General features: G+C 38.8%; 1 protein-coding gene across 1 annotated transcript in view; it reads right to left on the bottom strand.

Moving 5' to 3' along the window:
- kcnh8 (potassium voltage-gated channel, subfamily H (eag-related), member 8) overlaps positions 1-16,463 on the bottom strand; it is a 381,437-nt gene that overhangs the window by 33,708 nt on the left and 331,266 nt on the right. The window contains exons 12-14 of the mRNA XM_048548228.2: positions 11,299-11,340; positions 7,042-7,397; positions 1,776-1,882 (exon numbers count right to left, since the gene is read on the bottom strand). Of these exons, the coding sequence (XP_048404185.1) occupies positions 1,776-1,882; positions 7,042-7,397; positions 11,299-11,340 (505 nt within the window). The remainder of the gene's footprint in view (positions 1-1,775; positions 1,883-7,041; positions 7,398-11,298; positions 11,341-16,463) is intronic.

Below are 16,463 nucleotides of genomic sequence, written 5' to 3'. Positions count from 1 at the left end.
CTGCAGAGGGATATAGATAGTCTAAGTGAGCGGGCAAAGGTCAGGCAGATGAAGTACAATGTTGATAAGTGTGAGTCATCCATTCTGGTAGGAATAACAGCAAAATGGACTATGTTTTAAATGGTAAAAATTGCAGCATGCTGTTGTGCAAAGCCAATTGTGTGTCCTTGTGCGTGAATCACTAAAAGTAGGATTGCAGGTGCAGCAGGCAATTAAAAAGGCAAATGCAATTTTGTCTGCCATTGCTAGAGGAATGGAGTTTAAAAACAGGGAGGCCATGTTGCAACTGTATAGGATCCTGGTGAGGCCACACCTGGAGTACTGTGTGCAGTTTCGGTCTCCTTACTTGAGAAGGGATATACTAGCACTGGAGGGGATGCAGAGGAGATTCACTCGGTTGATTCTGGAGTTGAGAGGGTTGGATTTTGAACAGAGACTGAGTAGACTGGGGTTATACTCATTGGAAGAATGAGGGGAGATCTGATAGAAAGATATAACATTATGAAGGGAATAGATAAGGTGGAGGCAGGGAGGTTGTTTCTGCTAGCAGGTGAAACTAGGACTGGAGATCATAGCCTCAAAATAAAGGGAAGCAGATGTAGGACTGAGGTCAGGAGGAACTTCTTCACCCAAAGAGTTGTGAATCTGTGGAATTCCCTGCTCAGTAAAGTGGTTGAAGCTACCTCGCTGAATGTTTTTAAGTCAAGGCTAGATAAATTTTTGAACAGTAATGGAATTAAGGGTTATTGTGAGTGAGCGGGTAAGTGGAGCTGAGTCTCAAAAAGATCAGCCATGATCTTACTAAATGGTGAGGCAGGCTCAAAGGGCCAGATGGCCTACTCCTGCTCCTAGTTCTCATGTTCTTATTTGGAGGGAATGGGAGGAGTATAGGAAATTAGGTGAGTAAGCAGTTAAATTACCTATCTCACTTACCCATCAATTTATCACTTGCTTCTTGTTAATTCTGATTTCAACCTACTCTCTAAGTCAGCAACAAAGGTAATCACTTCACAGCTGGTGGCTATCTCTTGAAATGTGCAGATTGGGTCAATGATTTCTTAAGGTACCGAAGTGCAATTTTAACTCTGGTTCAAAGGGGGAAACCATGGTAGAGAAAGGATTCAGGGATCTAAAGAAGTAATTGTTTGAATGTTTTAATGCTTTTCCTGGGGTGTAAGGCTTACTGCTCACTGACACCAAAATCTCTGTTCAAGACCTCTGACCAGAGCTGATATCCACTCATTTCAGGCTGACCAGTCGCTAACATTAGTTGGGAGTCATGCTGCTGACATTCAGTGTGTTTGGAGCTTTTTGACCTCACTCACCCACACCCTGCTCATACTTAAAATATCACGGTGTAACTGAAGGACTGGTCTGATGTTCATTTTTTTTTAAACAAATATAGCTACATTGCCTAGGATTATGATCGCTGGCATCAGCCCCACCAAATGTGTCACAAGAAACTGGCACTTCTAAAAATCATTCTCAGTCATCTGCCAAGTTGTAAATTTTGAGCCTGACTTAATTTAAATAGAAGGCTTCTGATGGTGTTATCCTATTCACAGCAGTTGCAAGGGCTCTGCTTCAAGTAAAAGTGGGGACTTTCATGAATCTGCAAAGAACTCTTCATTGATGACGTTCTGGACATGTGGATCTCATGTGAAAGGAAGGTCAGGATGATCTGCTCTCATCTACATATCATAGGAAAATTTTAAATAATATTCAAACATAATACAGGAATGCTTTTATGTCTGTATGAATATGACGTATATTACCTTTTGCATGTTTAAGTTTGAATGATTCTTGTCCTGTATTTTCAGTGCAGAACTCAAATCTCTGGTTTCCTATTGAACTTTTCTCGTCTTCAATGCCGTCAACAATTCTAGGAAAATAAAATGTTTAGATGTATTAATGTATGGATGCAAAATGAATTGTCTGATTTTTGTGTGAAAAATAATATTTAAAGATCTAGCTCCTGTGTTTGTGCACTGCTATACTAAAGTAGAGCAATTAACATTGTTAACATTTATTTAGACCAAGTCATCTTCACTACTGAACAACGTCAACATTATCTGCTTAAATCAGCAAGGGAAACCAATTACTTCAAATAGTTATTTGTGTTTCTGCTGTATGACAGATCCTGTTTGACAGAGCCCGAACGCATAATGTACAAAACACAAAACACCACTCGGGCGCATTAGACCACAGTGCAGAATTTAATACATATTTGAGACTCAATCGTTCCAACTTTAATTCACTTTTATAAGTGTGTGTGTGTGGCAGAGGTGTATTGCATATATTTTGCTCTTATGTAAGTGTATGTTCTGGGGCTTGTAACTCTGAATTACACTTTTCTGGTTTTTTTTCCACTAAAAGGATTTCTATTAGGAATGCAGGTAAAATGACAATGTCAATTGACGTGCTGTCAAGAGAACTGGGCTCATATCCATATTTTAACAGGAATTCAAATCTAAAATCCCACCACAACAGCTGGGGAAATGTGAATTCAACTAATTAACCCAAAAAGGTTCATTCCCACAAGCGTGGAATCTTATAGGGGCCTGATTGATGTAGGCTAGAATAATATTGGAAGCAGAATCACACAGGAAGCCCAGCAAGACTGTCTCACATCATTAGCACTTGGTACAACTTATATGTATTTGCTGAGCAGGTTGATGACTTTCTTGATAACTCCAGTGAGTTGCCACAAAGGAGGAATTATTGCTTTTCAAACGTTTCATTAATGCTGTAACTCACCTTATCAATATTTAGCTTCCTATTGTACCAAATGTACTGAGCAAGCTAGATGTTGAGATTTCTTCCCATGGAAGTCAGCATGGACATTTGGTGACTTAAACTCGCCATTGACTCCAAAAAATCTTCACTTTAGACACTGGGCATGAACATCTCATGGTACACACCATGTGTACTGGCCACATGCACCCCATATCCATCAACATTGGCATCTGAAATATGCTAGCCTCTAGGAACTTTCATTGAACCTCTTCAGTCCACTTACAATATGTTTCTGCTCATCAAATCTGCATCAGCAACAATCATTGCAATGCTACTGCAAGGACACTGTGCTCAGGGACATACACCAGCTCCTAGACAGTACCAGCTTGCATGTCTGCTTGTCGTTTTTGCTTGCCGTCATAGCACTCACTCACTCTGAGCCTTCCTGGATGCTTGCAGCATACTTGCCTGGCATTGCTTTCCCTTTTACCCTCTGAGCAGAGAAACCAGGCTGACAGTCGTGTGGTATTCCCACACCATTTAGCACAGACACGAAATCATGAAGTTTGAAATAGTTGCAAGCAGTCATCAGAAGTCAAGGTCAGCCTCTGTATCAGACCAAGTGTGTAGACACAGTCAGTCAGCCGCTCAGGGAGTCAGAATCAGGACAGTCTCCATATAATGGGTGACAAACACAAATGTGAGGCAGCCCACACCTGTCTTGTTCCTTTGTGCCCTATTGTGGGCTCTTTTCCTCTTTGAATGAGATAGAGGCAGGTATTAGGGGAGATAAAAGTGGGTGGCATGACTGTTACTTTGGTGCAGATGGGGAAATGTCCCCAGCGAGTGAGTCGGCTGTGCAGCTGACAACGCTGGGTTAGAGGATACGTTGTCTCACAGGAAGCAGAGGGTGGGCATAAATAGGTCATTTTTGAGTTGACAGGGTGTGACAAGATATTGGGGACTCAATTATATACAATTTATCCCAATGACCATAGGTTTAGTAGCTAAAATTGCTGATGATCAAAACATAGTGACAAAGGTAAATTGTGAACAGGATATAAAGGGTCTGCAAAATAAGTTAAGTCAAGTGAAAGACAGAAAGTTGGAAGCTGGAGTATAGTGTGGAAAATGCAAACTTATCTACGTTGGCAAGAAGAATAGAAAAGCAGTATAAGTATTTAAAAGGAGACAGATTGCACAGGGTGCAACCCTGAACATAAGGGGTGTCCCATACATGAAACAAGAAGGGTTAGTACATAGGTCCGGCAAGTGGTTTTGAAAAGAAACAGAATGTTGTGTTTCATTGTGAGAGAAATGGAACATAAATTCCAGATTTATTATTGCAGTTGTATAGTTTACTGGTGAGGCCACAACTGGAGTATTGTGTACAGTTTTGGATTCATTATTCATGAAAGGATGTAAATACATTTGAAGCTGTTCCAAGGAGATTTACTCGACTGATTTGTGGAATTAGGGAGTGGGGGAGGCTCATCTTCTGAGGAGTTCTTTTTTCTGCATTCTTGGAATGAGAGTATCATGGGCTCGGCAGCATTTATTGCCCAGAGGGCAGTTAAGAGCCAAACACATTGCTGTGGGTTTGAAGTCACATGCAGGCCAGACCAGGTAAAGATGGCAGTTTCCTTCCCTAAAGGACATTAGTGAACTGGATGGGCTTTTTCCCAAGAATAGTTTCATGGTTATCACTTAATTCCAGATTTTTTCTATTGAGCTCAAATTCCACCATCAAATGTGTTTCATTGAACATTATCTGTGATGATAATGCTAGGCTATCACCTCCTTAGGTTGTTAGACAGGCTGGGTCTATATTCACTGGAATCCAGAAGAATGAGGGGTTATCTTTTTGAAGTATTAAGATTCTGAGGATACTTGACAGCACAAATGATGAAAGGATGTTTCCTTTGCCCTTGGTTGTGTATACTGAACACTGGACAACAAAGAGTTTGTTGAAGTCCTGTAATTTCTGGGTTCTCCAATCTTTTGAAGGTAAAGAAAGCAGTCAATTAATTACTTCTGAAATATAGTTTTGTTGCAAAATGTACCAGTTAATTTGGTCACAATAAGATCCAAAGAGCTACTTTATGAAAATCAGACCTATTTCTGTCAACTCCTAGGCAAATTTAGCGAAAAGAAATCGCTTGCTGTTCATTTTCTCTGCAAACTTCTACATAAACAGCAATAAAATATGTATTAAAGCTGCATGTCTGAATTATTATGAAGCTCTCTGGTTAGTTAACTTTTGATTGAAATTGTACATGAAATAGAAAGAAAACTTTGTTGTAGCTCAATTGTGAAGGCTGAACTGAACTATTGGCTGCCAGGATAGCCATGTATTTCAGAAGTGTTGAAAATTCATAGCAGTAGAGACTTAAGGGAAATGCACTTGAGGAAAATATCTTAACATACTATTTGATTCATGTTTTATGACTATGTTATCAATTTATGGACTCCAGTAGTAGACCTATCTCAAATGGTACAACTTTGAGGGGAATACACGAACAGAGGGACCTTGGGTTCATGTGCATAACTCTATGAAGCTGGCCAGGCAAGCTGAAATAGTTGTTGAGAAGGTTTATAGGATCATTAGGTTTATAAATATAGGCATGAAGTATGAAAGTGATGTTACAACTCTACAAATCAATGGTCAGACCATATTTGGAGTATTGTTTTCAGTTCTGGGGCACCTTATTTAAAGAAAGATGCGAAAGCTCTAGAGACAGTGCAAAGGCGATTGACTAGAATGATGCCAGGAATGAGGGATTTTCAATACGAGGGAAAATGGGGGTTATTCTTCTTGGAGCAGAGAAAATTAAGAAGTGGCTTTACTGAAGTGTTCAAAATTAAGAACAATTCTGACAGGGTCAAAAAGCATAATCTGTTTCCACCCATTGGTATGTCAGTAATTAGGGGCCATAATTTCAAGATTGTCAGCAAGAGATCTAGGAATGAGATGAAGAGAAACATTTTTACTCAGAGAGCTGTTAAGGGTTGGAATATGTCGTCTGAGAGAATGGTGGAGGCAGATTCCACAGCAGGTTTCAAAAGAGAACTGGATATATTTTTGAAAATGATGAAATTAGAGGGCTACCGAGATAGGGCTAGAGAATGGGACAGGTTAGATAGCTCTTTCAGGAGCCTGTACACACACTTTATTACTGTAAAATTCGACAATTCTCTGATTCAAAAATGAAAACTATAAACATTTTGGTAGTATAATGAAAACATATACTTCCAAGTTGGTTTTGTTAGGCCTCTACTTCTAGTCAGTGGACTGTGGTGGCTCAAAAAGCTGGTTCACCAGAAATTGTCTGAAAGGAAATTATGAATGGGCAAAAAATACTGGCCTTGCCAACTATGCTAATATCCCAGGAAAAAATGAAAAAAAAAGTTTGTAGATCCTCTTTTTTTTCTGCTCATTTTGTTTGAGTAATGTGTTTGCAAAATGTAAGCTGAAGGCTTAGAAATTGCTTTAAATTATTTTTACTATCATGCAGGGATGTGAAATTCACTGCTTTATTGCCTATCCCTAGTTGCCCTTGCAAAGGTGGTAGAGGACTTCCTTCTTGAACCACTGCAGTCTATTTGGTGTCATTGTCATGTTTTTGTACTAATGCACCAATATGTGACATGTTCACTTGACTGAGATAACAAGGCGTAGGGCTGGATGAACACAGCAGGCCAAGCAGCATCAGAGGAGCAGGAAAGCTGATGTTTTGGGCCTCGGCCCTTCTTCAGAAATGGGAGAGGGGGAGGGGATTCTGAAATAAATAGGGAGAGAGGGGAGGCGGATAGAAGATGGATAAAGATGTATAAAGGATAACCTATCTGTCCCCCCCCCCTCCCTATTTATTTCAGAACCCCCTTCCCCTTCCTCAGATCTGAAGAAGGGTCTAGGCCTGAAACATCAGCTTTCCTGCTCCTCTGATGTTGTTTGGCCTGCTGTGTTCATCCAGCTGTACACCTTGTTATCTCAGATTCTCCAGCATCTGCAGTTCCTACTATCTCTGTTCACTTGACTTCCTCAGTCGGTTATTATCTGGAGTGATTAATAAAGAATTTGAAACAAATAGGTTCATTGCTGTGCTGCAAACAAGAAGGCACTGGACAACCATTCAAATCTATCGTGTTGAGATACAAATATTACCACTTGTATTTTTCAGCCTTGTATGGCTTGATGCAGTGAGGGCCCAGGGTAAAACATATGTTTCATCCCCTGCCTTGAAATCCCTCATTTTGGTAACCACGAAAATAAAACATAAAAGAACTATTGTGAATATGTTGTACCTTGGACTGAGATCAGGAGGAGCATACGAGTTTAGTGCAGTGTGATGCAGTTTTAAGTTTTTGTTTTTCTCGCTCCTTATATTGACAGATTCGTGATCTTGCCTGCTTCTGATCATGATGCTGCAGCCCCTGATGGGAGACCGGAAGCCTATGCGGCTTGAGAGGAGCTGTTGGTTAGCTGCTAGGAAATTGCTGGGATTCGTTGTTTTGTTAAAATTCAAGGATTGATTGCAGTATGAGGCATTGGTAGAAACATGTGATAATGGTGTAGTCTCATCCACTTCTTGCACGTCCTCTTCATCTTCTACAATAGATGTGAGTTTTTGGCTTAGGTTTCCATTTCCATTGGAACCTGACTATGTGTAAATGGGGACAAAAAAAAACAATCATTTCAGAGATGTTGGCTACTAACTAGTCAGATAAATGAACATTAAAAATGATATTATGCAGTAGGAAAAACAACCTTTATGTCTTTCTCAACTGCTGGAAATTCCAATAACTAAATTACTTCTGAAGTGAAGATGCTGTTACAATGGAGGGAGACACAGTAACAAAGTTGCATACAGTAATGGAATAAATAACCATTGTTTTGGTGATGTTGCTTGAGGAGATAACAATTGGCCTGGACATTTGGTATTATATATGTCCACCTCCAACAAGATCTGAACTTAATGTTTCATCAGAAATGAACACTTTTAAATGCAAGCATAATTAAATGATGATGTTAATATCAAATATTTTGAAAGCCTCATGCCTGTATGGCTAACAGTTTATAACACTCTTGGATAGTTCCTGAACAGTGGATAGAGACTAATGTAGACCCATTTCTAAGAAAGGAGACAAGATGGGCCCAGTAACTATTAGCTTTTGCTAACTAGTTTACATCAGTTATAGAAAGGATTATTGAGACAATCATTAGGGATATATCATATAATGGTTTAGATAGATGGGGCATATTGAGGACATCTGACATAGCTTCAAAAGAAGGAGATAAGACCAAAAGAACTTGGTTTGTAATATTTCAAGAAGTGACTGGGATGATGGAGGAGGAAAGTCTGGTAGATATTGCCTACTAAAGACATCCAAAGCTTCTGTCATGGTACCACACAATAGGCTTTGTTTATCTCAAGAGGGTTGGAATATAAAAGCAGCAATGTGCTTCTGAGGCTTTATAAAGCTCTAGTTAGGCCCCATTTAGAATACTGCATCCAATTTTGGGCCGCACACCTCAGGAAGGACATACTGGCCCTGGAGCGTGCCCAGCAGAGATTCACATGGATGATCCCTGGAATGGTAGGTTTAACGTATGATGAACGGCTAAGGATCCTGGTATTGTACTTGTTAGAGTTTAGAAGGTTGAGGGGAGATCTAATAGAAACTTACAAGATAATGTATGGCTTAGAAGGGGTGTACGCTAGGAAGTTGTTTTCGTTAGGCGGGGAGACTAGGACCCATGGGCACAGCCTTAAAATTAGATGGGGTAAATTTAAAACTGAAATGAGATGACATTTCGTCAGCCAGAGAGTGATGGGCTTGTGGAATTCATTGCCATGGAGTGCAGTGGAGGCCAGGACGTTAGATGCCTTCAAGGCAGAGATCGACAAATTCTTGATTTCACAAGGAATCAAGGGTTACGGGAAGAGTGCAGGGAAGTGGAATTAAAATGCCCATCAGCAAGGATTTAAATGGTGGAGTGGACTTGATGGGCTGAATGGCCTTACTTCCACTCCTATGTCTTATGGTCTTATGGCTTTGCTGCAAGCTCAAACCTTAGATATTTAAGGGGTCATAGAGGTTGAGATTGGAAATTGGCTGGAGGCAGATAGGCTGAAAATAGATGGATCTGCTTAGCGACCAGTCACCAAGGTTTCACACATGTATTTGCATTGGGGCCATTTCTTTAATAACAATCTAAATGTTGGTGTTGCAGGCACAATCTGAAATAAATCTGAGAGAGTGTTAGATATACAGATATTGTATCATTTTTTTCGAGCAAATCTAGACCTGTGAGAGATTGTCAATAGGCTCACGGCTGTCGACAATTGGTTGAATTGCATTGTCTTTCAAAGTTTTATGCAGCTGAGAACAAATGCTGATTGCAACTGTATTGGTTTTGTTTGGCTGCAGAGCATTGCCTTCTTCTCAGAAGCAGCTTATTAACAGGCCTCCAGGCAGCCTCCATGTTCACAGTTCATGTAAGGATGGTAGGCAGGATCCTGAGGCGGGAACGTCAATGAAATCATTGTCAGTCATAATGGGAGAGGGCATCTCAAAATACAGGCATTGCAAAAATTTAAAATTCACTCAACCAAGCCTCCATGGGTTGGCTAGTGCCCTCTGATCCTGCGATCTCCATGTTGGCTGAATTATAGGGCACACTACCAGAAACCTTGTCCATTTACTTGTGCAGTTACCACCTCATTCGGAACCCATTTGCATCTGGGAAGAGATGGCATCTTAACCGTGTCTCATTTGGGAGGACAGCCACTGCTGCATTGACTGCATCTCTGGCAAGATTTCTCAGAGACAGGAATGGGTCAGGAAGCCAATCTAACAAACTAATTCCCAAGTTTCCCTCTGCTCCTGCATTTTGTTCTTCTTTATTCATTCACAGGATGAGGCTGTCGCTGGCTAGGCCAGCATTTATTGCCAAACCCTAATTGCCCTGAGGGCATTTATGAGTCAACCACATTACTGTAGGTCTGGAGTCACATTTAGGCCAGAGATGGAGAGGATGGTAGTTTCTGTTCCTATAGGACGTTAGTGAACCAGATGAGATTTTTCAACAATTGACAATGGATTCATGGTGATCGTTAGACTCTTAATTCCAGATATTTCTGAATTCCAATTCCACTGGCTGCCATGGCAGAATTCAAACCCAGGTCCCCAGAACATTACCTGGATCTCAGGATTAACAGACCAGTGATAATACCACTAGGCCATTGCCTCTTCTATGACATGCTAACACATTGCCACAAAGGGCTTGTACGTTTTGGCACACTGATTATTTTAGAAAAGTGCAAAATTAAAATCAAAATATGTACACTGTTTAGGAAAAAGCATAAAAGAAATTGAGGAAAGAAAAAGTACCTGAGCCTTCTTGTAGCTAAATTGCAATGAGCAATACCATATAATGACAGCTAAAATGAAAAGGGAGCAGAGATGCATTTGCAGGATTTTTGATTATTAGATAAAACTTACTAACTGTATTTACAAAGACCTTAGGCAGACCTCAGTTGAAATCCTACTTTTAGTTCTGAGTTCGTTACATGGCGTGTAATATTATTGGTTTGTAAAGGTCACAGAGAAGAACCACCAGACTCAATTCCCAGTTCAGCCCAACATCACTTCAGGGGATTATAGGTTTGGGGCAATCTGATTGGATTTCAAAGGATAATAATGGGAACGCGTTGTGCTTCAATTAATAATTTGTTCCGGTGAAATAGGTGAGGGAGAATCAGGGGGTGTAATTGTAAGATGCATGAAGCAAAACCTAGGTAATATCTCAGGAGGTAGTTTTTTCTCAGAGAATGGTGGAGCCCAGCATCAGGTTGTTGGTCACGCCTTGCATGTCAATTCATTGAACTCCTTTAAGTGAGTGTGGGTCTGCTTCTGGATATTGGAGGCATTAATTCTTATAAAGTATTTGGAATACAAGGAATTATGGTATAAAATATTTGGAATACAAGGAATTATGACCAGAGTAACATCCTGCACCAGTTCTGTATTGTTCACATGAATCAGCGAGGTGTTTTGTAGATACCTTGCCCCCAAGTTGCCCTCGGTTTTATTTTAAACCAGATTTATTTTTCCTTCTGTGTGGAGATTGAATAGCTCCTTGGTAGGCTGGAGACTACATGCATTTCAAAGATAAAGCATCACAATTGTATAGGAAAGATTATAAAAATCTTTTCCTGCTTGTCATTGCTTGCATGTTCCCATGGTGCTTCAGACGGTGCAGCACAATGTATGTTATTCTTGAAATAAGTCAATTTCTAACTCTAGTTTGCACCCAAAAATTTGTAAGAACAAACTTTACAATTTCTTATTTGGGACGTGTTAAATATCTTTACTCAATTTAAATATCATATGCAAATATTGCCATGCTGGATTCTATATAGTTTTGCATTTCCCTTAAATAACCTTAATTTGCTCAAACTTTAAGAATAGAAAACAAGTTAAGTTCTATTATGTTATAGTTATTTAGGCAATTAGTTACTTTTTAACAAGTAGAGTAACTTAAAAGGTGCAGCATACCTGGGACATTGTATACGATTTGTTGGACAGCCTTGAAATTCCCTGTTGAAGTACAAAAGCCAAAATAATCAGAAGTGTATTTTTTACAGAAAAATGATTGTTGAAATCCAAAATACAGGATTCTATGCTTCTATAAAATAAGGATCTACAAAATAATAAAGAATAATAATTGATACTTGCATATTACACAGAACGGCTAGGCTTGCTTTCTGATTTTAGAAATTGATGTGGTGATTTTCCTTTTAATTATTTCAACAGCTCTTCAACTTTCAAATTAGATAATTTTGATTAATTACAAATTGGGTAAAAATCTGTTCAGGGTTGTCACAAATCATTGTTCAGGAATATTACAATCATCTATATTTTGACCTCAATATTAAGTCTTAACCTAATTGTAAGTGTATATTTGTATAGTTATCTAACTGTAACTACCTACACAAAAAAAAGAGTGTGATACTGTCAGCTATTGTCAGTATATATGCACAACCCAATCCTTCAGTGCAGTAACAAATGGATTCTTTCATTGGAAAGCCAGAATTTAGTTGATCTCTAAGTTGTATGCCTTACTAATTCGGTTGCTTTTGACCAGCAATTATGGTGATTGATTGAGTGAAATCAAACAACAGGGCAGTTCTATTGTTTGCATGGTCTGCTGCAAGTTTGCTGCTTACTCCATTTTGTCATACTGGGCTCTGTCTCTGTTCCTGAGCATACATTATGTGGGTGTTGATGTTACTTCAGTATCTTCACTGCTTTCCTTTGAAATAATTCCAGCTTCGCAGGTGAATGAAAGGCACTCTAGTTATCTTCTGATCAATCAGCAGTAAACAGTAAAGGTAGCCAGGTAATTATCATGGCATCAATTTCTCAAAGTAACCTGGAATGTTCTTTGCAAGAAACATTTTTGCCCTTGAATTGTGGCAGAAACAAGCTCCTCAAAATAATTCTTTACAATTTCAGAACAAAAAAACAAGTTCAATATTGGATTTTTGATGTTGCACTAAATTATTTTCAATATGTACATTATTATATTTTACATTTTATACTCAAGGTTCTGTACAGGTTCGGTGTCATTGATTACATTCCTAATAATAATTAAAGTCTTTTATAATTTTGTTATAATGATATGAGCATCATTGGTGAGGCTAGTATTAGTTGCACGTTCCTACTTGCCCTTGAGAAACTGGTGGTTCAATTCTTGAACTGCTGCTGTCCGTGGAGGGCAGTGGACACCCTCAGCGCTGTAAGGAAATGAGCTCAAGGATTTTGATCTAGCGACAGTGAAGGAACAGTGATATAGTTACAAGCCAGGATGGTGACTAACTTGGAGGGAAACTTGCAGCTAATTGTTTCCAATGCACCTGTTTGCCTCTGTCTTTCTAAATGATAATTGTCAAGGGTTGGGTAGCAGTTGTCAAAAGGTTGGGTAGCTGGAGTCTTGACGTGTTTTTGCAGTGCATCTTTCAGATATTACACATTGTTAACACTGTGCACTGATGGTGGCGAAACTGATAAGACCATAAGAAATAAGAACAGGCGTGCATCAATTGGCTCCTCGAGCCTGCTCGCCATTCAATAGGATCATGGCTGATCTGACACTCCTTGCACCCACTTTCCTGACTTTTCGTCATAACCCTTGATTCCCCTTCTGATCAAGAATCTATCTATCTCAGCCTTAAATATACACAAGGAGTCTAAAGGCACAGCTCTCTATGGTAAGGAGTTCCAAATCAGTTCAAGATCAGTTTCTGGTTAATGTTAAATACTAAGTTTTTTTGGGGGGGGAGGCAATGGAATTCTGCAATGGTATGGCCTTTAAAATGTGATGGGCAGATGTTTATATTCTTTTGTATTGTAAATGGTCATTGCCTGGCACTTGTGTGGCATTCATGTATTTGCCACTTATCAGGCTGAACCTGATGTCTTTTCCACATTTTATTGGAAGCACGCAGGCTGCTGCAGTATCTGAGTTGCACATGTATTGAAGAACACAATTGTCAGCAAGCATTACTACATCCAAATGTCTTCCCTTCTCCCCTCTGGATGTTTATAAAGTACATAAAGGCATTTTGTGGATGTTGGAAGCATAGTGGGAACAGGAATGGTTACAGAAATTTGTGGTCTCTTCATGAAGTATCTTATCCACTGCAATGTCCAATAAAATGTTCAATGTCTCTGAATTCTACCACATCAATCCCCTTGAGAGTGGCATTTATGTCTCTGGGTAAAGGTGTTAAAAGTAATAGTTAGTGCACATTATGATTGTATAGACCAGAAAAAATTCTGAAGAAGGGTCCAGATCCGAAACGTCAGCTTTCCTGCTCCTCTGATGCTGCTTGGCCTGCTGTGTTCATTCAGCTCTACATCTTGTTATCTCAGAAAAAAAGAAGATACTTGTTTACTTTTCTCACTATTTTTTATCTTTTTGAAAGGTTCCATCTTGAGGCAAACAATATTGTCTTGACCCAGGGACTTGTTTCTCATGCCTCGAAACATATCTAAAACAATAGCTAGTTACAAAGCTTCTGCCTGTAAGTTCCACAAGAAGGCTGAGCTTGAAATTTGTTTAATGCACTTTTACACCTCACTACATGTTAAAATATTTGCTACACTTAATAAAAGAACAATACTTAAAAGTGTGACTAATATAACTGCTAACAAAATCACCATCCAATATTACAACTCGTTTAGTTAAGAATAATTTGCTCTCAAGACTGGGAAGTTTTGAAATAAATGATCTCCAGGTGAAGACAATGAACCAACATATATGTTGCACAGAATTCAAAAACATAAAAAAAATTGAAAGTGTGTGTTTGTTTAGAAGGAAGTGTCAAATGTAAATAGGTCATATGTATATTATTTGTTTTGGGAATCACAATTATAACTATTTTGTGGAAAAAATTTCTGGAAAAATTAAGGAAAAATATATACTGATATTCGTGAAAACATCCTATGCCCAAGGATTCAGTTTTAAAATAATTACTAACCAGCTCTAAAATAAGTTTTGCCTCAGCACAGTCAATCAGTCAGCTTCTCAAAGGAAATTCAGGAAATACAAAGAGAAATTGACTGTAGTCTATTGTCTAAGAATGTCTCAGCTAACAGCAGTTGGCATACTGTTTCTTAAAAGGCATATTGTTAAGGAGATATACCTAATATAAACAGGCATGAACTACATAACCTTGACCATAATCAAAATAACAAAACAATATGAATTGATAGAGGGAGGAAAAAAATAACTCATCAGATCCTGTAGAGCTAAAGGTAAAGAAACACTTTGGGATGAATACACCTACCTTCAGAAACAAATCAGAAGGCCATTGGCGGAGGCAAAATGATTCTAGAAATGAGAACAAGATGTAGATGTAAACAGAAAAGTATGAATTGAAGCCCATGGGGTTGTCGGAGCAGTAATTGTGTGGGAACTGAAATTGGTCCAGAGGTAGTAAGCAGTGATTAGTATTAAATTGTTGTTTTTCAGAGTCAAGGAAAGTTGAAAATCGTGTACCCCAAAGGTCAGTATTAGGAACTCTGTTCTTTTTAATATGTATTAATGATCTGAAGTTGAATATAAGTATTACAATTTCAAAGTGTGTAGATAATACAAATTCAAGATGTAGTTAATAGTAAGGAAGAGAATAGAAACAAAGGATACAGATTGACAGTGGAAATGGAAAGACTGATAGATGAAATTTCATGTAGAAAAATAAAGCAGTACATTATGGACAAGAAGAAGAGTGACAAAGTAAATTAAATGGTACAATTTTACATGGAGTACGCTTAACAGACTAGGTGTTCACATACATTAACTATTGAGGTAGCAGAGCAAATTAATAAGAACTTGGAAAAACATGCAGGACTTTATTAATGGAGACCATCACAACAGATGTGAAAAGGCCTTTAGTAATGCCACAAATTGAATCTAATGTGACTGCAAATGTCAGTTGTATGGCTTTGCTGGTGTAAACATAATGGAAACACTGAGAAATAAAGATGGAGACTGAATTACTTTTGTCATTTCTGGTGTGTTATACTTGTAGGAATACAAGTGTAGTTCGACTGTCATGAGCAAATTGTGATGTTAAGCAGTGTTAAATTAAGATTTACCATCTGATCTGTCATTTTGGATTTTGTAGGTTGTATTACAACTCTGTTTGAACACTCACCAGGGCTATTTGAAGAAAGTGGCAGGGAACATTGAGGTGGGGCATTTCTGACTTCCTTTGCCTGTTGCTGAGTTAGTGGAAATACTGAGCTCGTGTTGTTGGAGGAATTTGGAAAAGGTGATTTGGAATAACCTGGTGCTTAATTTTACAAGGAGTGCAGTCCTTGTGAAATTATGCCTCAAAGGACACACGATGACACTATGACAACCGGTAACTGTGAGTGCCAGTTTGAATGATGCTTCTTCAATAAACATTTGCTCCTGGTCACGTCTTTCCATATGAAACTGCCATTCAAGAGGAATTCATGGGGTATTCAACAACGGCAATACCAAAAGGGAAGATTTAGTCATGGGTCTAGGGGCCACTCCTCTGCAATTTGTGTTTCAAGACAAATAGCAGAATGTGAGAACCACCTAAGAGATGAACATGTCAGTATATATAATGAAACCCTTACTATTGACTATATAGGTTGAGGCCCATTTGATCCATTCACCGCCACCAATCCTTCTTGTTAGTGTTACTGTTAGCTTGCAACTTAGAACCATTGGCTAACTCTTCTCAGGAATAGTCCTTCCTATTCTAATGAATGGAGCTTTTCTCATGCTGCAGTTAATCCATTCAGGTACTACTATCTTATACAATATTTCTGCTCAAGTTATTTTTGTTTTCTTCTTATTAACTTCTTCATGCAGTTGTTTCAAATAGGTAGATTTATCATTACCCTCGCTCCCAAAGGGCTTCTGACTTTATACATAGCTGATAACTTGTTTGGTTGGGAACCTGCTGCTTGAGGATGAGACACACGAATGCAGTTTTTTACTATGGTAGAAACTGATGCATCTTTGATTTCCTGAGTGCCCTTTGTAGGGATATTCTTTGGCAGCAATGTCACTGTCAAAGTTTTGTTTCCCTCGGATAATCTAAGTTTTCTCAAATCGTGTCAGAGAATTGTGTTCCTCTACCAAGTAAACTTCTCCTTTTGACATTGTTACAAGGTAG

This window comes from Stegostoma tigrinum, chromosome 2 (assembly GCF_030684315.1).
Source record: "Stegostoma tigrinum isolate sSteTig4 chromosome 2, sSteTig4.hap1, whole genome shotgun sequence".
Classification (NCBI taxonomy): domain Eukaryota; kingdom Metazoa; phylum Chordata; class Chondrichthyes; order Orectolobiformes; family Stegostomatidae; genus Stegostoma; species Stegostoma tigrinum.
Note: the sequence above shows the minus strand (reverse complement) of the source record. Positions and strands in the feature narration are given on the sequence as shown.